We start from the raw sequence: 20186 nt of genomic DNA on the forward strand, positions 1-20186 counted from the left end.
TTGCCAGGCCAAAGAAATAAGAAAACGGCCTGACACTTTGACTAGTGTCTTATAAAAAAACATTATGCTGTCATTCTTCCTCATTCTCACTCTCTCTCTCTTTCACAGCCTTACTCTAAAACACGTCGAAGATTATAAAAGAACAATCGGCCACCCGATTTAACAATAAGCCTCGCCGCTATTGTGTCATGCGAGTAATTAAGAGTATCTATTATGTATTTATTTCTTGCTACTGTATTATTCCTGGTGGTTAAGTTTCTAGTGTTTTCTTTGTCGGGACAATCAAGCACGTTATATCCGTACTTTGATAAACAACAACCATTCGAGATGAATCTTGGTGTATTTGTTGGTTCGTGTTGTCGCACACGCACAGTATGGTTCATTACATACAAAAAATTTGATACATCCGTCATTTTTTTGTCACTCCCAAATTCATGCCACCCCCCCAACGTAATTTTATGCATGTTCTCACTCTGAACTTTCAAAATGGTTGGGGGAATTGTTAAATGTTACATGGTAACGCGCATTTGTTAATGGCGTATGCATAATTACAAAAAAAAAACAAATAAAGACGTAACTAAGTTATTTCTAGGAAATGTATTATTAGTTCACTGTTTTTACTCGTGTTGCCCTTTCATCCTCTCATGCAGAATTCTCTTTCTCTCTCTCGCTCTCTCTCTTCATAGCACTAACATTCCTGTACGCTACACACTTCAAAGTATTTTCTGTTTATGTACTTTTTTTCCTCTTTTTTTTTTATTAGATTGTATTACACGCTAGTCGTGTCCCTAAGCAACTAATTCGTAACTTTATTTCTTTTGCAACGCTTCACTTTTATGAGTTCTTCTATTACTTAGCGGGTAAACGTCCATTAATAAAAACAAATTTTCTTTGTCAAGGATTTATCCGTGCGGAAACACGGAGATTCGCGAAATTGATTATTCCATTCTGATTTTCTTTGTCCTCTTGATATCGTATCACACGATTTACTATATTGTAGGTGATTTTTAAGTAAGAATTCGCGGCTATTCGTATTTTCTTTTTTTATTACGTATATATATATTTTTTTTGGTTTTTCTTCAAAAGTAAGGGAGTAAACGCGTCGCTTCTTTTCGTTTAAGTCGCTCTGAGGTCGTTACTTCACTTCTTTCACGTAAGCTTCCAATTCGGCGTCCAATTCCTCTGCCGTGGGCGTCTTCGTCTGGGTGCGATTACCGCTCCCACGACCTCCGCCACGTCGAGCCGTTCCACGACCTTTCATTAATTTCAATAATAATTAGTTAACCATAATCTTTGTATAAAGTGCATAGTCAAACTCCTCGATTAAAATTTCTATAAAAATAACAATTGCGTTTAGTACAATTACGACTTCAATAAAAAGGATTTAAAGCCTTAATTATACGTATTATACGCAATAAAAGGTCAATCAAAAGTTCACCTATTGGAATTACGCCAATCATTCTTGCAGGTAGTATCGTAAAAAACGCATGGAAAATAAAGCTAAAAGGTCAGTTATTCATTCCCGTTAATCTACGTATTGTAGTTTTCTTTTTCTGTATGGTGATACCATAAAGACGTTGAGAAACTCGAACAAATTTCGTGAATAGGATTCTAGCGGATTGTTCAATGTTAAGAGATTAACACCATTAAAGTGTGTGATAAGAAAATTTAGTAGCGATAATTACCTCTGGCAGAACCGGTACCACGAGTGCCCCGGAAACGTGTCTGCGGTCGCTGTGTGTAGGTGTTACCGCCGATCCTCGAACCACCTCGGATTGATGTTGGAACAGGAATTTCCGACGTTGCCACCTGGATATTCATTTCACGGCCTATGCAAAATACAAACATAAGTTATAACGGTTGTTACACTTGGATTACATGCACCTTTAATGCATAATACTTTAACTATTTATGTTGGTCAACATTTTCAACTCACCATCGAGAGGTACTCCATTGTATTGTTTCATTGCCTTAATTGCATCGGCTCTTCTTTCAAAAATTACATCTGCAGAGCCCAAAGAACGGCCCGATCTGTCGTAATGCACTGCGGCTGATTTTAGGGGACCAAACTCGCTAAACAGTTCCTGCAAATTAGAAAATGCAAAATAAAATTTCATGCCTTGCGATATATCACAAATTTCTCTTACCTGAATGTCAGAGTCTGAGACACCAAAGTCTAGGTTCGAAACCAGAAGTTTGGTAACTCCAGTGCCACCAATGGCACCACGGCCAACTTTTTTGACTCCATCAAACATGTCATGTTTCCACGCACTGTTTACATCTCCCTGAAAACAAATAAGAAAAAATATTAAATAAATTGTTTACACAAAGTACAGTAATAAAAAGAACTCAATTAATCATAACACAGGAAATAAGTTAACCATTCTTTAAGTCATATTCCAATAATACATTTTTTAAAACAATTTTTAGACACATTATTGTGAGAAAACAGATTACTGGCGGGGCAAGGTATAATGCATTACCAAGTGTGTATATTAAAATAACTAACGACAATACGTGGAGCCCATTTTGAAATTTTTGTAAAGCGTGCTAAATATTTCACCAAGCATTTAGAACCTTGTGTTAATCCCAAAGAGACTAAAGATAGTAAATTTGTCCTTAAATATTAATAATATATGAAAAATCACTCACTCTGGTGTAAGCAGCGGAACTTCGAGTGATGCCGCCTCGATTTCGTCCTCGCATGACGCCGCCTCCTGCTCGCGTAGCGCCGCGAATTCCACGACGAGGAGAAGTCCCGGCTCCGCGTCCTCGCCTCGGTCCGCCACGAGTTCTATTACCTTTATTCTGCTTGATTATGTCGTCGAGACTCATTTCAATTTTATCAACCATTTTCATTTACAACGATTGCTTTTCTTTCTCTCAATGTACCACAAAATGCAACGCGATGTTCGTCGAACCAACCTCACTCTGCCTTAATACCGTTGACAAAAAGCCGAAGACGACCAACGCACGCGCACAACAACTTGAGAACTGAAAGACAGTCGAAGGCGGGATGCGTTCATTTTCGTAATGACAAAACTAATATATCCCTAGACAAAAATGTGTGATTGGTTAACTGACCTGCTGGTGGGGGTAAATAAATGGCGCTCTAGCGCAACCATAAACTAAGTACCTGCAAGGAGGGACAGTAATTGGAATAGGGATTAAATCATAAACTTCATTTTCTGAAAGTTTCATTTTAATAATGAAAAGCTGAGTCTACCTGTTTGTATTCTCTCATATTTTATTCTATTTCTAATTAATTTTAATATGCTCAATATAAATTTTGTGCGTTGAATGTTGATAATAGTCGCAATGACTACGTTTACACGACAGTCGTAAACCGGTTTAGTTAACCCTGATCTAACGGAATAGACAAATCATAGACATTTCTACTTATAAAGAATATTTGAGATTGGTTAATTCCTTTGGTCAATGTTGCTATCCTTTGCTCTCGAATTCATATATTATTTTTCTATCTATATTCAAGTTTATGAACATGATGGGTTTAGGGATTTTTCTACGGGACGTTTGTTGGGAATATTGTATCCTACTCGTTTTATTGCATTTGGCACCAATAAGTGGTCTGTGTTTGGCAGGGCGATATGCGGTTTTCAACAACTTCTGAACAATGGCGGGAGTCCTAAAAAGCTTTAGTTTCCGCGGTGATGATTCTCTAATTACATTTTTGGTGCGTCAACAGCCATACAGACTTGAGAGTTTCATTCCGTCTTGATAAATGAAAAGATTTTGTAGATTGTGTCTACTGGAGAATTGTGCGAGCAAATCGCCGAGGCCCTTCATCGTACCGCCAGAAGTAGGAAATGTCGTATTGCTGTACATAAATGTGAGGCAGTTTCTGAAGTTGCAAAAGCCTGGCCCGGTTTAAGAGTTGATTTTCTTATTTTCGCCTTTGACTCGAGACTTCTGCAATTACTGACTGAAGTAAGAATTGGTTTTAACGATAACCTTACTTGATTAATAACCTTAATTTTTTTAAATAATTATTTTGTATGAGTTATTGAATTACTATAGAAAATTTTTTAGTATCGTTTTACATCATACCGAATATTAATTTTTACATTTCATTATTTATAATTTCAAATATTGAACTTCTGTCAGTGGTTAATTTTTTCATTTCACTTTTCCCTCCATTTTTTTCTTCCATCTATGATTGCTAGGTAACTCTTATTTTAGATCGAAGCCAATGTGAAGCAAATAGATGAGCACTTTTTCATATCGGGATCTGCATGCTTGGTATGCTGCGACGGCATTCCTAGTCATACTAAATCAGCATTTTATAGAACACAAGAGTTATCAACAAAGTATAACTTGCGGTTACTATCTGCTCATATCTTGGTATGTATATTATCATTAATTCATATGAATTTTCAATAATAAGTTTGCAATGTTTTATACCCCAGGATCCTGGAAGTCGAATGCTGTTATCTGAAAGAATCCTAAACGTAGCAGAAGCAGTGCTTGGCGTGCGTTCGGGAGCACCAGTACTGCACTTTTCTCGTTGTTACAATCATACTCAGAATTAATACACCGGTGTAATAAATGCTAATTTCTCGTTAAGATCATGAAAAAGCTAACAGGCAAGTCACAGGCATATGCTTCAAGTCAGGAGGACAGTGAGAATGAGAGTGATGAAACAGAGTGCAGCATTGGCAGTAATTCAACTGCTGGAACACATCGCAGTGATACTCCAACGCGAAGCGCACGGTACAGGAGGAAAGGCAGACGGCGCAGCAAAACAGCAAAAAATAAAACTTGTACTGACAAGCCACTATATAAATACTGCTGCAGTGTAAAGGAAGATCATGGTCAACCGTTGTTCGGTGTACAGTTCAATCATCATTTAAAGGAAGGGGAGCCAATGATCTTCGCATCAGTCGGCAGCAATCGGGTCAGCATTTACGAATGTCCTGAAGGTGGAAACATAAGACTTCGTCAATGCTACGCAGATCCTGACACAGAAGAAAACTTCTACACCTGCGTTTGGACTTATGAAGACTCCGGCAAACCCTTACTCGCAGTAGCAGGTTCACGAGGTGTTGTCAGAGTGATCAGTCCAGTGACGATGACCTGTATAAAACACTACATTGGTCATGGTCATGCAATAAACGAGCTCAAGGTTCATCCTAAAGATCCCAACATTCTTCTCTCAGCCTCCAAGGATCATGCCCTGAGACTCTGGAACATAAAATCTGACGTATGCATCGCCATCTTTGGCGGCGTTGAAGGACATAGGGATGAGGTACTTAGTGCTGACTTTGATATGACCGGAGAGCGAATAATATCTTGCGGTATGGATCACGCTCTGAAGTTATGGTCTCTGGATAAACCTGACATGCAGGATGCCATAAAGCAATCATATTTTTGTAACCCAACAAGAAACGGTCGGCCATTTGATTCGGTTTTACAACACTTCCCTGACTTCACCACCCGGGATGTTCACAGAAACTATGTGGACTGTGTCAAATGGTATGGCGACTTCATTCTTAGTAAATCTTGTGAGAACTGCATCGTTTGCTGGAAACCAGGACGCCTAGAAGATACTCAATTACGCAATGGCGAAACTAGTGCTACTGTTTTACATCGTTTCGAGTTCAAGGAATGCGACATCTGGTTCATACGATTCTCCATGGATTTTTGGCAGCGTACCATAGCCCTGGGTAATCAAGTAGGAAGAACTTATGTATGGGACTTAGAGGTCGATGAACCTGGACAAGCTCGTTGTTGCTCCTTACAGCATCCACGATGTACAGCACCAATTAGACAGACTAGTTTAAGTCGCGACGGTTCGGTACTGTTGTGCGTTTGTGACGATGCTACTGTTTGGCGATGGAATCGTGATCAATGACTTCTGTTTAATTGTTGTTTTCATTGAGTAATTTACTAACTTGTATCCAGGACTGCATTTTTTAAATTTTGTTTAACGACACTTCATTGTCGTGATAGATTTTATATTTGTCCAATTGTACGATACTTCCGTGATTTAATGATCGTTAAAATATCTGTTATCTTATTTCTTGTTTGCGTATTTCACATGAACGTGCGAGTGAAAATAGCACGAACGAATTTTCAATATTCGTTCATACGTACGATTTTTATTGGCTTATTCTATCAGAAGGCATACCTAGTATGATAAATGATAACTGTACTAATTCACTCGCGGAAGATTTTTCGGATTCTTCAGAATTCATGTACAAATATTTGTAATCTTTATATTTTTAAACACTTTTGGAATAATAAATGACAAGAAAATTTCACATATATTTCATAACATTTAATGACTGTTATTGAAGTAGTTATTTACTGGCAATATCGATAAAATAGGTTTAACCTATTTCATTCTTAAGCCTTATTCATTACAGGACACGAATAATTCTACGGCCACTTATGACTGAATTATATCTAAAGCAACAGGTTTATAAATTACATATAAATTAGTTACCCTACTAGGTTCGTTGCTATTATAATAGACTATTCATTTATAGTCAATCGAGGAACGTGTAACTCTACCCTGTGTGAATTTAATATATAAACCGTAAATATATATGCGCTATATAATTTCATTATAAAGGCATTGCTCAACTACTTTAGTTAATGGTCATAAAATGTTAATGTATTAAACATTACTAATTCTTTCCGATAAAAAAAAACAGCTGGTAGGCTAGCCGAATATTAGTCGCTGTTATTACTGGGAAATGGAATGATTACTTTTAGTAAATAATTTAATTAGTACTAGATACCCTGAGAACTTTGATTACAGAGAAAGCGATTCGTATTTTCAAATAATTTAAATTTGAATCATGTATAGATGGTTCATAAAATTTTTAATTGACATAAGGCTGTGCTCTCATAAAAAATATAAGAACTGCTTCGTTAATGTTTTACTGCAAGTGCTGCTCCAAGCGCAGCGTCGCCAGATTGACCTATTTCCAAAGGCAATTTATACCAGCGTGAAACTTCCTTTTGCAAAACAGGATTTCGTACCAATCCTGAGCCGTTGCCGACTATTCGCGTTATTCCAGCTTCCTTCAGGGTATCCTGTGACATCATACTGCAAAAAAAGATATATTCATTAACACGTGTCTTGTGTTCATAAAAATAATTTTAATTCATCACAATGTTTTACTTGTGAAGATTCTGAATGACTCCAGAACATAAGGCACGAAAGATTTTTCCCAAATCCAAAGTGTCCAGGGTGATTCTTGTAACGCTGGCAGTTTTTTCAGGATCATATCGTTCACCCAATAACGTAGGCTCAATCTCCATATCGCTTATTGCTGAATCTTCACCGCCACGTGCTATAAGCCTTTCCCACACCTTTGCTATAAAGTATAGAAGCAACAATTTTGCTTTCTCATCTGTGATGCACAAATATCCTATATGTAAAGTATGAATTACATTGTGGTACTGAGAAACCCAACTCCATTGTCCATTGCTGAAGAGACTTCACAAATGTGGCTAACGAATTTCCACCATTTATGGAAGCAGCGACTGCTAAATATTTGCCATCAAAGTACGGAAAGTATTCGATCTTTGCTGCAATAAATAATTGAATGTTTAATTAATTCATATGAAATACTGCGTTTATTTATGTTTGATCCGAATGGTTATGCTCACGAGATTCACTGGCTAATTTAACTTCAAAAGAAGACTGAACGTAAGCAAGTTGTGCTGATGTGGATATATTGAGAACGGCATCGGTGGGATTCTTTAGTAAGGCACATACGGAACATTGTAAATCTCCAAGCGCTGCTCCTATATAGGAAGACAGTATAAACGGAAATGTATATACAATAAGTAGAAACTTTTCAGTGTTATATTTACCTACTGGAATTCCAGCTGGAATCCCAAACCAAGTGTAAGCGAGATTTCCAGCAGATTCACCAGGGGCTAAAATTTCGGCTGGTAACAAATCAACAGGGAAACCATCCTCGAGCAAGGTTTCCGTTTCCCAGCTACCCTCCTCCGTGAGAAAGTATCCCCAGCTTGCAGCGTTCTGTGTGCTCATAGCTACAGTCTTCCTATTGCATAGCAAACTCACCAGGAGGTCTTGAACGGTTCCGCACCGATCGTACTTACTGAGTTTTTCAGGTCTGTCGAATTAAAGGAAATTATAACATTGTTTTGTGATTTAAACCATTTTGTACTATGAAAATCACAGCATACTTGTTTTTGGCGAACCAAAAAAGTGTAGCGCAACCGTAACCTGTATGAACGGGTAAATGGCTTTTTGATTTTGGTAATGATTTTAAAAATACAGGATCGCAACGAGCATCCTGCCAAGTATATAAATTTGAAACCCGTTCTCTTTCTATTTCTAATTTAAAAACACTGTCCTTTTGCTGAGCTTCTGGCGTGCTTTTCCACAACGCAACTCCGTGCATTTGACCGCAGACGCCAATACGGACGACCTGTGATAGATTAAAAATATTGCATTGATATTAATCATACTAGCTAAATTAATTGGGTGTAATTAGTACAATGAACAGCGTACGTGGCGTAGTAGATCCTTCGGAAGTCGCGAAATGCAACTGTGCAGTGCGGACAGAATTTTTGGAACATCCTGCTTGTTTCCTTCTATACCCAAATCGCTAGGTACGTTTGATTGCGTATCTTTGGATTGTTTACCAACAATCTGATTATTTTCTTGCGAAAAAATCACTACTTTCACCGAAGTTGTACCCAAATCTATCCCCAGAAGTAGTTTTTGTGGCGGAGTCATAATTGTATCTTTTGTTATCTGTAACAAAACTATGGTAAATGATACAGCATAATCGCATATCTAATTCTATTTACTTATAAAAGTTATTTTTAAGTAAAGCATGAAGTCGAAATAAAACTGTGATGCACTCTTTAATTTTATTCAATTATTCTTTTTCACAAAGAATCAGTAGCGCTATAAATACCAATGATAGTGAGTCTTGTTACAAGTTGTTAGTTTCAATTTACTTGACTGATATATAGTGTTTTATCTGAAGTGGTACGTGAGAGTGGATTATCCGGAAGTTCATACGCATTGCAGGTTATCAGTTTTATCAAAGTAATAATATTCAAAAAGCGTCATCGTCTTTATCAAAGTTTTTTTTATTAATGGCTCACCACTTGAAAATTCAATATTACCAGCTACATATATTCATTCAAGGATTAAACAGAATGGCTATAAAAGGTTTGATAACATTGAAGTACTTTTTTAAATTATAAAATCCATAGATTCCATTAGGGAGCATTCACGAAATTGAATATTTAAAAAAAACCGCGTAACAAAAATATTTGGAAATCGAAATAGTAAATTAAATATTCTCTCCATTTCCACTACACTTATTCGCTACGGATTTTATTGATTATCATACAACGTATTGTCAATTTCTTTGCTAGTTAAATATATGTACATGTTACTTTTAAAATATATTAATTCTAAGGAATTTAAAGATTTAATCTCTGCAAAAAATTACGCAATCCAATATTCATCTCTCCACTTTGCAGATGAGACTTGCACGTTTAGTGACGATCAAATAGAATTTGCAAGTATAATATATTAAACTGTTTTAATATTTACGAACTATTATTCACGCTGCGAAAACGGCGTCGCGTCGTTTTTACCAATTTTCAGATTCATTAAACTGTTTGATTATTTAAGAGATGTTTGTACCGGATACGTCAAACTTTCAAGTGGGGATAGACTGTACTTACCTCTCTGATCTGTGATCTCTACACTGCTCTACACAGACTGGTAGTTGCTGGTATATCATTTCCGCATTCCCACCTTTCATGAACTAAGATTAGTCTAGGTTGGAAACTTCGGATAAATTTGAGAACAAATGGCTAGAGGAAAATCTGGCGCCAATTCGAATGAATGGATGATCATTTGTTTTGATGATTTTATTTGTATTTTTAGCATTTAGGAATAGGAGCCTCTGCATATTTTGTTACGATTCAATAACAAAAGGCTGTTGATGACGGCATTAATTGCGCGTTGACAAACTGGATTTTCACTCATATCTATTGGATTTCTTTCTAAGTTTGTTAATTTGCATTGAAATATTACGTTGCCATGTATGCAGATCTGCAGCCGATCCCAGAAAATTGTAGGAATTAATTTTATCGTGTGACCCATTTCTTCTAGAGCCTCTAAGAAAGATGAAGGAACTCAAAGATGTATAGAACGACATAAATGTTATTTCATTGTTAATAATAAATATACTTTGAAGCTCGCGTATTCTTTGGGTCCTGTGCCTTATTATTCCCCAGGATAAATAACGTCCGTAAAGAATCGTAATAAAAGTTCTACTTCCAGGACAATCGTCTCCGCAAATACAGTTAGCATCATGTTCCTTTTTAATGACGCTATACATCATTCGAATTGGTAATAATTTTTTCTTATAAATTGTTGATAACCCGAACGATTTTGCGAACTTTCAATTTGTTTATTAAACGGCATACTTTCCGTTTTGATAAAATGTGATAAAATGATACTCGCGGCCGCGTGCGTAACAAAAAATCTAACATGGCCGCGATCGTGTGACATTTCTTTTCTGTTAATGAAAAAAATCTTGTTCATTGTCTCAAAAATAATGGGCGAACTTGAACTGATATTGGTCTAGTCTAATTGTCTGAAGTTTTTCCAGTTTATTTTAGTCTTGTAACTTGAGTTTCTTATGGTGTTTGTAGTATTATAACCTGCGGAACTGACATTGGTTTATTTTTTCCCGTGTGTCTTATTTCAGCTGAAGAAATATGGCAAAGTCAGAATCTTCTCCAGAATGGATATTGGAGCGAATTCTTGGTTCCGGTGGCTTTGGCGAAGTTCAACTTTGGAGAAATGTTTCAACAGATAAAAAGATTGGTATGTTCTTCTATTTTTGTGTTATTTTTTTTTTCATTACATTTTCAGGGATATTTTGTCTCTTTCCTATTCGTATCTCACTACTAGGCGTTGCTCAGGATCACCATGCTTTTTGTCTCATTTTGTTTTAATGTACAATATATAAAATTGCGTAAAATACTTTATCACAGCGCTTAAAAAATGCAAATGGGATATTACTCGGATGGGTGAAAGACAAAAGGAAAGATGGGTTCACGAGGTTGAAATAATGAATCGCTTGAAACATCCAAATATTGTGGGTACAGAATCTGTACCAATCGACCTTTTCAAAGACACAGAGAATTCTTTACCTGTCCTTTGTATGGAATATTGCAGCCAAGGAGATCTACGAAATGTAATACATACTTCGTTTCATCAAAAACCCATTTGTTCTAAATTAATCTGTCTATCATGCTATATAATTTAATAGATGCTTAATCAAAGTGAAAATTGTTGTGGAATAACTGAACCAGAGGCTATGAGGATAATGGGAAGCATTGCTGCTGCTGTCGAGTATTTGCATAATCAACATATTACTCACCGTGATCTCAAACCAGAGAACGTAGTTCTTCAAGAACATTTTGGCAAAGTAAACAGATTTTTTTCAATAAATCTAATTATATTTAACTATGTCAAAAGGTTATTATATATTTGCAATTAATTTATCTATATTACATAGATTATTTATAAATTAATTGACCTTGGCTATGCAAAAGACCTTGGAGAAGCAAGCCTCCAAGCATCAAAAGTGGGAACGATGAATTATGTTGCTCCAGAGTTATTGTGGCAAAACAAGTATAGTTGCTCTGTTGATTATTGGAGTCTTGGGATATTATTTTATGAGATTTTAACAGGCAACAGACCGTTCCTACCACATATGAATCACACTCCGGAATGGTCAGTGTTGAATCAGCAAGTATCTACTTCTAAACAATGCATACATTGTATTATCGAAAAGTTTTATTCTTTCAGGGTGAAACATATCAGACATAAAACCTATGATCAAATTCGTGCACGCAGAGTCAACGGAGATGTTATTTTTGATACAGATATTGAGAATCCTACTGATTTATCGAAGTATACCGATTATAATTAATCATAAAATTCTGAATGACAAAAGAAATAGAATTCTAAGATAAAAAAAGGAATTTCCTATGTTTCTGAAAGGTACGTCAAAGCACAAATGGTTGATTGGTTAAGATTGGTTCTGCAGTGGGATCCAAAACGACGCGGAAAGATGCCAAATGATCAGCAACAGATTGCTGTGTTCAAGATGCTGCGATTGATTCTTTCAAAACCGGTACATCTTAAACACAAAAAATCAAATTGACCTAAAATTGATCAAAACATATCAATTGGATGATTTTTTTGTTTGATGTACAGGTATTATATGTATTCATTGTATCCATGTATCGAATGGAACCATATGCCGTGGATGTTAAAACAAGTACTCAGGATCTATTGGGGATTATTGAAAGAAATACTAAAATTCCACATAACAAACAAATCCTCACAGATTTCATGGGAAATATTTTAAAAAGTAATAGCGATCCAATTTTACAAAAATTAAAGGTATTCAAATAGTGCTGTCATCAATTAATATCACTGGAGATTACCCAATACGAGATAATAAACCACTTAATTTTATAGGATCCCTACTTGATAATGTTTGAAATCGATAGAATATTGTTGGAAAAATTTCCGAATCCGGATATTCCAGAAGAAATACAGAAAATTATTGAACAACCAAAAATACAAATAAGTCATCAATCCTTGCGACACGCTTACGCCTCTACGGTGTTCTTCGTGAAGCAAGAATTCAAGTTGTTTCGTTCTTACATTATTGCATTTAGCATAAAAATGTACGTACATAAATTATTCTTAATTCTTTTTTTTGTTATAATTGCACAACTTATTCGTTAAATTTTTCTAGTGATTTAATAAATGAAAAATTGAATAAGTTATTTGAAGTTGTGAAAAAGACAATGTCAGACTCCAACGTGCTGATGACTGAAGTAACTCAGGTCTTGGAGTCTCTAAATGTAAGTGGTACATCAACAAATAAAACCACAGAACTTGAAGGAAATGTTAAAAAAATCAAGAGGGTTTCTGAAGCTGTGCGTTCTATGAAATCCTGGGTGGAGAAGCTTATGCAAATGAATAAAAGTATAAGAGAATTTTCAAATATTGATTGGACGGATGAATTTTCAAAAATGTAAGTAATCTGCACAACTAAGAGTGGTCCTATTGTAAAAGCAATTCCTGACTAATTATTTTATTACAGGTATGATAAGGTGGTCGACATTTATGAAACCTTAAAGAAATCCGCACGACCAGGTTTCTATGACGACTACGAGGATCCTACAAATTCTTCAATCGTTAACAAGCGTGGTTGGGCCGCACCCACAGAAATGGCTAAACTTGTACTGAAATTTATCCGAATTCGTCACACACAGTTACATCATCCATCAATTTCAACAATAGCCAAGTACGTTATATTGACACAACATTGAATAAAATACATAAAGAATATTCATCATTTTAATTGTATCACAGACAGATTTTACAATTGGATGGGGATCTAATTAAACTTGAGAAAGCTTTAAATTCTGCTTCCACTTTAACGAATGTCTACAGAGGAGAATTTCAACATTTGCTAGAAAAGCAAGATGAAAATTTAATTCCTATTACACAAGTTGTTAACCAAGATCATTCGACTTGTGTATTCCCTGTAAATTCTATGAAAAATTCATCTATGAATGATTCATCGTCGATGATGGCTAATTCGACAGAGGCCATTGATAATGTGATATATGATAACATTGTGATAAGTTATATGTAAGTAATAGTTTATTATCAATAATATAACTCTGTTGATTATGTATCCATACAATAATCGAAATTGTCTTTCTGTAGGCTACGTGATTTCATGATGGAGATGCAACAGAAGTATTTCGAGATAATTAATCTAAATCCGTAGGACATTAAAGTTCTGCGTATAGGTTATCTTTTTCGTATGCATCTCACGTTGGTTCTCCCGTCCAAAGTTTATACGAGCCAGCGCAATGCGTTGGATATTCCGTAACCCTTACCATTACGATTAGATGACGAGTGAAAACATTATTTTATTTGTCAAATATATTTCTTTTATCGTGCGAGTCAAATACGTTAAAGGAAAATATATCAATGCAGTTCAGTTTTTAATCTCATAGTTGAAAATTGGATCTAAATGTTTTTATTCTTACTGTGTTTATACTGCTATAAATTTTATCTTGCAAATTAATATTTTCTAAGCCAAATAAGTCCTCACATACATACGTGTATTTTATGAGCGTTTTAATACTGTTTTGTAGACGTTATCAGTAAAAAAGTTATATAATCAATGTCTTCGTGGAACATAATGTCGAACTCCCCATTTAATATTAGCATTTTCGTCGGTTTTAACAAAAGTATAAACTGGTCCATCCAAAAAAGATTCATCCTTCGATTTCTGGACTTTATCTGTGGATGCACCTAATAAAAGTAATAAATCTATTATAGCTGTATTTCATAATTGTTTAAGAAATAAACAAGAAAATAGACTTACTTGTAACATTCATGAGAAGCATCAGACCTAATAATAGTCTTAGGAATCCACGTATGTCCTAGAGTGTATTTTTTTTAAACCAAATATATTTAAAAAATGTATTCAGAAATCTATGAGTTTACTTACCATGTTTTATTGTCGTTATGACTAAATACAAAATTGAAAAGTGCACTGCTCAAAATGATTCTCTACACAGTTCTCAAGTCTCGTAACGACTGAACCTCAAATTATTCATTCAAGTTAGTAAAGAAAACGATCAAAAAATGACACGCTTGAATAGCTCAGAGCGCATCGTTTTTCCTTCGGGCTTTCACAATTCATGATACTTTCTCAAACCGTTAGAAAGTAGTAAAAAAAAAAAATCCTACTATTCAAGTAAAGACTTTTTTTTGTATATAACCCATTTTTTTGTATATAAGCAGGATAATACTGTGCGAATTTTGTTACATGTTATACTACTAGTAATATTAAAACTTATATTATAAATCGCCGTAAAGATATAAAAACATGCGTGAGATTTCGGTCAGCCCGACTTTTTATTACAGAAACAATATTGGAAAATGTAAAGAAAAAAGATGTTAAAATTCCAAATTATTAGGAAACGAATAACTAATAAATTCATACTGCCTACCTTTGTCTAAATTACTTACACTACAGGGTTTTTGTTCTTTATGAAATTAAAGAATTGAACGTATTTACCTCGTATTAATCCCAAAAATTAAATCAAAAACATTTTGGCCTTGACAAAATATTACAATGAATGCAGACGTGATCACGCACTCCTTAAACATATAGACAATTTTATTTTTATTAAAAAGTTGTGCACACACGTACCTCCTACGATTCGACAATTCGAGCAACAATGATAGAATAAATATAGTGTCGTAAATTCTTTCGGCTAGAGAGCATTAGGAATTCCCATCCAGTATGCTCTCTGAGTCCTCGATAACCGCTAAAGACCATCCGCGAAGAGTCCACTTGGGTCTGTCACGTCACAACCAAAAAAAATCATGTTCAAATGAAGAACGATTTTTAATTACCTCTCTTTTTCTTTTTACCTACTTAAGTACTTTCCAGGAGTAGGTCCTTGCTCTATAATTATCCATTTCACTCCACTCTTTATTAATTCTTTTATTCATTGTCGCTGATGTCCTCATCTGTAGTAAACTCGGAATGATCATCGGCTGCGTCAACATCCTCTGCAGTTTCCTCGTCGGAAATGTCCCACTGAGGATGCTCCGTAGGAATTTCAGGAGCTTCCTTAACGTCCAGCTGCAGCAAGAAAGTGTATCAACCAATAATGTCAATTACGTGTCTAAGATTTTACAGATTAATTTTTCTGTATATAAGCAGGATAATTGTTTACTAACCTTAATATCCTGAGCTTGATCGAAACCAATATACGAGTCGCTGCGTAAGCAGACAGTAAACGTATAAAGACCTGGCCATCTTGGCGCAGTAAAGCGCAATTGCACCTCCTCGAATCTCGCCAAGGAAGTGACGTGTGCAGGTGTAGTGAGGAGAGTGTGACTTTTACGATCACAAATATACACCCACCAGTACTCCTGTTTAACGTCAGGGAAGAGAGGGCTATGAACCTCGTGGGAGAGGTTGCTGCGACCCTCCAGTACCTTCTCTCTCTTGGAAATTCTTTGTTGGAACCTGTGATTTCAAAGAGGTAAGTGACAAGGAAAATATATTATTATCTTTGATTGATTATTATATTTATAAAACTGTACTAAAAATATTTTAATGACTAACTTCTCCCATTCAGTGTCATCGTCATCGACAGCAGAATCCTTTTTGATGTGTGAGCTGTCTTCGTCATCGCTTCTATCACTGTCAACTTCACTGTCACTGACATCGGATAACCTTTCCTTGACAGAATCTCTAGCAGGATCCTTGTTAGAGGATTCCTTGCCATCTTCCTTTTTTCTTGAGTTTGGAGTGTTGGTTTGTTGCTGTTGCTGGTGTTGTAATACGTTTCCAGGTTGTGACTGTTGTCCACTCTTAGCTGGTGCTGATTTTTTATTTGTGTTTTTCTTGTTAGATTTTTTAGGTCCTTTACGTTGTCGTAGCCATGCTGGTTTCTTCACCGTTTGGCTTTCCTCCTCTGCAGCTTCTTCGCTGGGATCACCAGCAGCTGCCTTCGAATCATCCAGGATGGTCTGCTCCTTAACGGTATTGTCGCCGAAGAGAGTACGCATGTCCTTCCTGGTTAATGAGACTGTGACTGTCACTATAGCACCAGCCGTGTATACGGTAGGATTTTCGTCATCGATTACTGAAACACAAATTGATATTGTGACTAAAGTTCTCTTTTCTTTATATAGCATTTTTAGTAATTAGTAATTTAATTACCCTCTGAACGAACTTTGAACTCTATATAAGGCATATTGCCAAGAACTTTCATAACATCGTTGTATTGACTATCCGACAAATTTCGAAGTATTTGTCGACGCTCGTCGCCTTTTAATTGGGCGAATTGCTGGAGACTCTTGATCTGACGCTATTAAAAGAAAATATATTAGCATTTGAAATAACTTTGTTTGTCAATAAAATTATAAGTACGATCTATATATATTAACCTTCTTAGCTAGGAAGTACTTGAGATTATCTTCTGTAATATGTGGCAACTGAAGAAGTGGATTCTTAAATTCCCACAATCCTTGAACTATCATTGGACTCAGTTTCATGCAGTTTTCAATGGTTTCGATACTTGGCAATCGCTGAACTGTATTGAGATAATTCCAGAAATTACATAAATGCTATTTTACGGTAATATTAAAAATACGTACTTCTTCTGGCATAGGCTAGCATGATCAGTTGATTTACGCAAGTGACCATTTCTTGAATAAAATATGGACATTTTTTAACAATGTATTGACGATCCTTTTCCAAGGTTTCCGGATTTAACGGGATCCGTAAAAGATGAGCATGTAAGAGGGCTCTTGCCTTTATTGAATATAAATGACACAGTGGCCGTTCTTTGTTCTTTTCACCAAGATTACTTAATTGCTTTATTAACTGGAATAGGGGAAATGAACAAATTATTGTTACTTACAGTTAAGCTATACTTTAAAATCTCAAAGTGAAAATATAATGATTTACCGAAGGAACTTCTTCATTATCGGAATGCCTTTCAATTATTTCTGGATTATGCTTCTTGTAGAACTCAAATGAAGCCGCGAGGATCATTATGACTCTTCTGAGAGCCATGGAGGGTGTTTTGTGGAAGAAGTAGTAATACATTTGAGTTGTGTCGAGTAAAACCTATTCAACAACGATTAGCTAGTGATGGTTGATAGGATCACCAAGCGAATTTCGAATATTCATGGAAAAAATATTTACTTGATCTCCGGAATAACGGATGCTCTTGTACCACCACATGCCAACGACTGTAGGAAGGGCGACCATGAAAACTAAAGCATACAAGCCAAGAACCCATACGGAATTTTCTTTTTCGACTATCCAAGATGGTAGAGCTATACCAAAACTCATTGCACCCGGTCCATCAGGGTTTCCATATTTCTCCCAATTTTTCTTAGCTTCATCGTCAGTCAATGCTTGGTAGGCTATAATGATAAATGTCGATTTTATAAAAATTCATATACATTTCACACAATTCAGAATAAACTGTCAAATATTTGATAAAGGTAATTCACCTTTGGTCAGTTTCATAAACGCTTTCTCATTTCCAGTTTCCTTATCTGGATGGAGAATCAAAGATAGCTTGCGATAAGCTTTTTTTACCTCACTTTGTGGAGAACCCTTAAGTCAAAAAACAATTTTTGTTATACTGATCAATCTATGAGTTATATTCGTATGATCATTGTTACTATACTATACTTACAGGTGGAACACCCAGAATCTCAAATGGATCAAAATTAGCCATTTCATAGTCAAATTGAGAAACTTTATATGCAAGTAACAAAAGTATCACCCAGCCAAGGATAATGAGAAATTTCCTAGAATTAATGATTAAAACATACAATAGAATTTTATATTAAATATATACAACATAAGGTACATTTATCAAGAAGCTGAATAAATATTTGTATAAAAACAAGGTAATAATTAAAAATCTCACGTGAACAAAGCCTTTGTTTCTTTCCATGGCTCGTTCATCTGCAATATAATTTTCTTCTTCTTGCATCCTTCACACCCACATTCTTTAGACAGTTGTCCTGGATCTAAAAACAAAATATTAACTTAAGATCCAATAATAAGTAAAAAATTAGAATAAATACTCCAGAAATATATATGGAAAATTTATAGAATAACGTAAATAAAATAGATAAATACAATACAAATACAATTGTTATTAATCCATGAGATAAACTAACACAATTTCGATTACATTTTTGTAAAAATTTAAAAATGGCGCAATTGGGCACCCGTGGCGATAAAAAAATAGTAGATTGCTACTGACATTACAAAAACATATAATAAACTAGAAAACAGTTCAAGTGAGTTAACGGAACACCCACGTGCTTACCCGTCCATAATGGACAGGTCATCGGCCTCATGTAATTCATTACTATTACATACCATCACAATTCCAACAATACAATACAGTAACGATGACAAGTAACAAATTGTAGAATTAAATAAAATGTAATAAAAATGTGGAAACAAAAATAAGAGACAAGGTTACTGAATGAATCGAACGCAAGATTGTTGTTAAACTGTAATTGACTAAATGGATTACTTGTCTAACTAACCTTGCTTGGGGCGACGTGGCCAAAGGTAATATGTTCCAGGTATAAGTAGCAGGACGAGGAAGGAAAGTAAAAAGTAGAAAAACGTCCCGCCACTCTCATCGTACTGAAATTTTTGTCCGCTCATTTTTCATTAAGTATAATACACTATTTCGGTACACTTTATCTTCATTGATAGTTATCACAACTTAAATAAGTTCTATTCGACCTAGGTTAGCCCTGGTTAGCTTGCGGAGACTGCCGACTTGTCACCTTCAGGATTGCCAACGCGACTTTAAAGTGATAGCATCGTGTCCACCAATCAGAACTTTCAAAAGCGCTAGCATCTTCTTACATTATTACCGGCTCTTGATATAATCGCAAATTATTTACTGGCAGAGTTGAGTACGTAGATATACACAACGCTACGGCTTTTGGTGACACCAAAAACATGGCGCTAAATCGTAGCAGCGAGTCAGGAAGTAGGATTTTGTGATCATTGCCTCTGTCGATAATGCATGCGCCCTCTTTCCGTGCTGAACGTGATCATGAACGTGTAGTTTGGCGGGCAGAGATTTTCCGCAACTTACCGCTGGTTCCCACAACAACCCTTAGAACGAGGCCGCTCATCAGAGATTGCCTAAACATTTTTTTGTAATCTTAAATTCGAGTGCACATTGAGAGCTCGATAAGATTTACTACAAGAGCCAGTACCTCATGCTTGTCTGTGTTGAGGAGTGCAGCGATGCAGTGCTAGCTTTCAGCATTATTTAAACAATATGTAGTTCCAAGCGGAACTATGATCCCAACATAAAGTACTAGAAGGGGGAACTAACCCGGAAATGTTTGAAACACATTTAAAAACAACACTGAAAGCCAGCTCCTTATGCATACCTGCCTAAAGCGTATGACGCGAATAGTATACTTAACAGGTATTTTATCGATGTTATGTAGCAGAACTATTGTTAAAACCTATCAGGAACTATAGAACTCTTCAAAACTATTGAAAAAGCCT

At 35.7% G+C, this 20186-nt stretch overlaps 6 protein-coding genes across 12 annotated transcripts; 2 read left to right on the forward strand and 4 right to left on the reverse strand.

Moving 5' to 3' along the window:
* Nucleotides 1–321: 321 nt before the first annotated feature.
* On the reverse strand, nt 322–3004 carry LOC107268018 (THO complex subunit 4). Its single transcript, XM_015740349.2, has 5 exons — nt 2653–3004; nt 2148–2285; nt 1937–2084; nt 1686–1829; nt 322–1254 (listed from the first exon to the last, which is right to left on the reverse strand). Exons 1-5 carry the CDS (start codon nt 2857–2859, stop codon nt 1136–1138), a joined length of 756 nt encoding a protein of 251 aa, XP_015595835.1. The 5' UTR covers nt 2860–3004; the 3' UTR covers nt 322–1135.
* A 1216-nt stretch (nt 3005–4220) lies between these two features.
* On the forward strand, nt 4221–6285 carry LOC107267937 (polycomb protein eed-B-like). The gene is made up of 2 exons (XM_015740154.2): nt 4221–4362; nt 4428–6285. Exon 2 carries the CDS (start codon nt 4589–4591, stop codon nt 5870–5872), a length of 1284 nt encoding a protein of 427 aa, XP_015595640.1. The 5' UTR covers nt 4221–4362; nt 4428–4588; the 3' UTR covers nt 5873–6285.
* Nucleotides 6286–6335: 50 nt separating this feature from the next.
* Nucleotides 6336–9817, reverse strand: LOC107267936 (sedoheptulokinase). Of its 5 annotated transcripts, none has more exons than XM_025085256.1 (8): nt 9715–9817; nt 8519–8764; nt 8191–8435; nt 7849–8117; nt 7642–7773; nt 7423–7560; nt 7151–7346; nt 6336–7075 (listed from the first exon to the last, which is right to left on the reverse strand). In XM_025085256.1, the coding sequence occupies exons 2-8, from the start codon at nt 8744–8746 to the stop codon at nt 6898–6900; spliced, it is 1386 nt and encodes a 461-aa protein (XP_024941024.1). In that variant the 5' UTR covers nt 8747–8764; nt 9715–9817; the 3' UTR covers nt 6336–6897. The 5 variants fall into 5 exon arrangements, with proteins under 5 accessions (XP_024941024.1, XP_015595639.1, XP_024941023.1 ...); XM_015740153.2 differs by lacking the exon at nt 9715–9817 and adding an exon at nt 9581–9682 and having other exon boundaries at nt 6339–7075; nt 7642–7779; XM_025085255.1 differs by lacking the exon at nt 9715–9817 and adding an exon at nt 8931–8951 and having other exon boundaries at nt 6339–7075; nt 7642–7779.
* Nucleotides 9818–9897: 80 nt separating this feature from the next.
* Nucleotides 9898–10384, reverse strand: LOC112494389 (UPF0728 protein v1g117062-like). The gene is made up of 2 exons (XM_025085268.1): nt 10226–10384; nt 9898–10152 (listed from the first exon to the last, which is right to left on the reverse strand). The coding sequence occupies exons 1-2, from the start codon at nt 10377–10379 to the stop codon at nt 9923–9925; spliced, it is 384 nt and encodes a 127-aa protein (XP_024941036.1). The 5' UTR covers nt 10380–10384; the 3' UTR covers nt 9898–9922.
* Nucleotides 10256–14580, forward strand: LOC107267930 (inhibitor of nuclear factor kappa-B kinase subunit alpha). Of its 2 annotated transcripts, none has more exons than XM_015740140.2 (13): nt 10256–10387; nt 10749–10867; nt 11038–11240; nt 11316–11474; nt 11565–11782; nt 11858–11962; nt 12053–12185; nt 12269–12457; nt 12536–12747; nt 12819–13100; nt 13170–13373; nt 13442–13723; nt 13802–14580. In XM_015740140.2, the coding sequence occupies exons 2-13, from the start codon at nt 10759–10761 to the stop codon at nt 13863–13865; spliced, it is 2160 nt and encodes a 719-aa protein (XP_015595626.1). In that variant the 5' UTR covers nt 10256–10387; nt 10749–10758; the 3' UTR covers nt 13866–14580. The 2 variants fall into 2 exon arrangements, with proteins under 2 accessions (XP_015595626.1, XP_015595627.1); XM_015740141.2 differs by lacking the exon at nt 10256–10387 and adding an exon at nt 10514–10663.
* A 408-nt stretch (nt 14581–14988) lies between these two features.
* LOC107267929 (translocation protein SEC63 homolog) lies at nt 14989–19552 on the reverse strand. Of its 2 annotated transcripts, XR_001537715.2 has the most exons (13): nt 19196–19552; nt 18562–18664; nt 18325–18439; nt 18137–18242; nt 17823–18046; nt 17583–17744; nt 17270–17498; nt 17060–17205; nt 16833–16980; nt 16233–16755; nt 15842–16133; nt 15534–15743; nt 14989–15455 (listed from the first exon to the last, which is right to left on the reverse strand). XR_001537715.2 is itself a non-coding variant. In XM_015740139.2 (12 exons), the coding sequence occupies exons 1-12, from the start codon at nt 19317–19319 to the stop codon at nt 15603–15605; spliced, it is 2313 nt and encodes a 770-aa protein (XP_015595625.1). In that variant the 5' UTR covers nt 19320–19552; the 3' UTR covers nt 14989–15602. The 2 variants fall into 2 exon arrangements, 1 of the variants encoding a protein (XP_015595625.1); XM_015740139.2 differs by having other exon boundaries at nt 14989–15743.
* Between the last annotated feature and the right edge of the window lie 634 nt (nt 19553–20186).

The sequence above is a fragment of the Cephus cinctus genome, unplaced genomic scaffold (genome assembly GCF_000341935.2).
Source record: "Cephus cinctus unplaced genomic scaffold, Ccin1 Ccin1_scaffold0462, whole genome shotgun sequence".
Taxonomy (NCBI): Eukaryota; Metazoa; Arthropoda; class Insecta; order Hymenoptera; family Cephidae; genus Cephus; species Cephus cinctus.

Coding starts and splice junctions, on each gene's coding strand:
- LOC107268018 (XM_015740349.2), bottom strand. CDS start 2,859: ATGAAAATGGTTGATAAAATTGAAATGAGTCTCGACGACATAATCAAG. Junction 1,830..1,936: donor CAATGGAGTACCTCTCGATG/GTGAGTTGAAAA, acceptor TATTTTGCATAG/GCCGTGAAATGAATATCCAG. Junction 1,255..1,685: donor TGGTACCGGTTCTGCCAGAG/GTAATTATCGCT, acceptor AATTAATGAAAG/GTCGTGGAACGGCTCGACGT.
- LOC107267937 (XM_015740154.2), top strand. CDS start 4,589: ATGAAAAAGCTAACAGGCAAGTCACAGGCATATGCTTCAAGTCAGGAG.
- LOC107267936 (XM_015740153.2), bottom strand. CDS start 8,746: ATGACTCCGCCACAAAAACTACTTCTGGGGATAGATTTGGGTACAACT. Junction 8,118..8,190: donor TTTTGGTTCGCCAAAAACAA/GTATGCTGTGAT, acceptor TTAATTCGACAG/ACCTGAAAAACTCAGTAAGT. Junction 7,561..7,641: donor TAAATTAGCCAGTGAATCTC/GTGAGCATAACC, acceptor TATTTATTGCAG/CAAAGATCGAATACTTTCCG.
- LOC112494389 (XM_025085268.1), bottom strand. CDS start 10,379: ATGATGTATAGCGTCATTAAAAAGGAACATGATGCTAACTGTATTTGC. Junction 10,153..10,225: donor AAGAATACGCGAGCTTCAAA/GTATATTTATTA, acceptor CATCTTTCTTAG/AGGCTCTAGAAGAAATGGGT.
- LOC107267930 (XM_015740140.2), top strand. CDS start 10,759: ATGGCAAAGTCAGAATCTTCTCCAGAATGGATATTGGAGCGAATTCTT. Junction 11,783..11,857: donor ATGAATCACACTCCGGAATG/GTCAGTGTTGAA, acceptor TTATTCTTTCAG/GGTGAAACATATCAGACATA. Junction 13,724..13,801: donor AACATTGTGATAAGTTATAT/GTAAGTAATAGT, acceptor GTCTTTCTGTAG/GCTACGTGATTTCATGATGG.
- LOC107267929 (XM_015740139.2), bottom strand. CDS start 19,319: ATGAGCGGACAAAAATTTCAGTACGATGAGAGTGGCGGGACGTTTTTC. Junction 18,243..18,324: donor AGATTCTGGGTGTTCCACCT/GTAAGTATAGTA, acceptor TTTTGACTTAAG/GGTTCTCCACAAAGTGAGGT. Junction 15,744..15,841: donor ATCAAGCTCAGGATATTAAG/GTTAGTAAACAA, acceptor TTCTTGCTGCAG/CTGGACGTTAAGGAAGCTCC.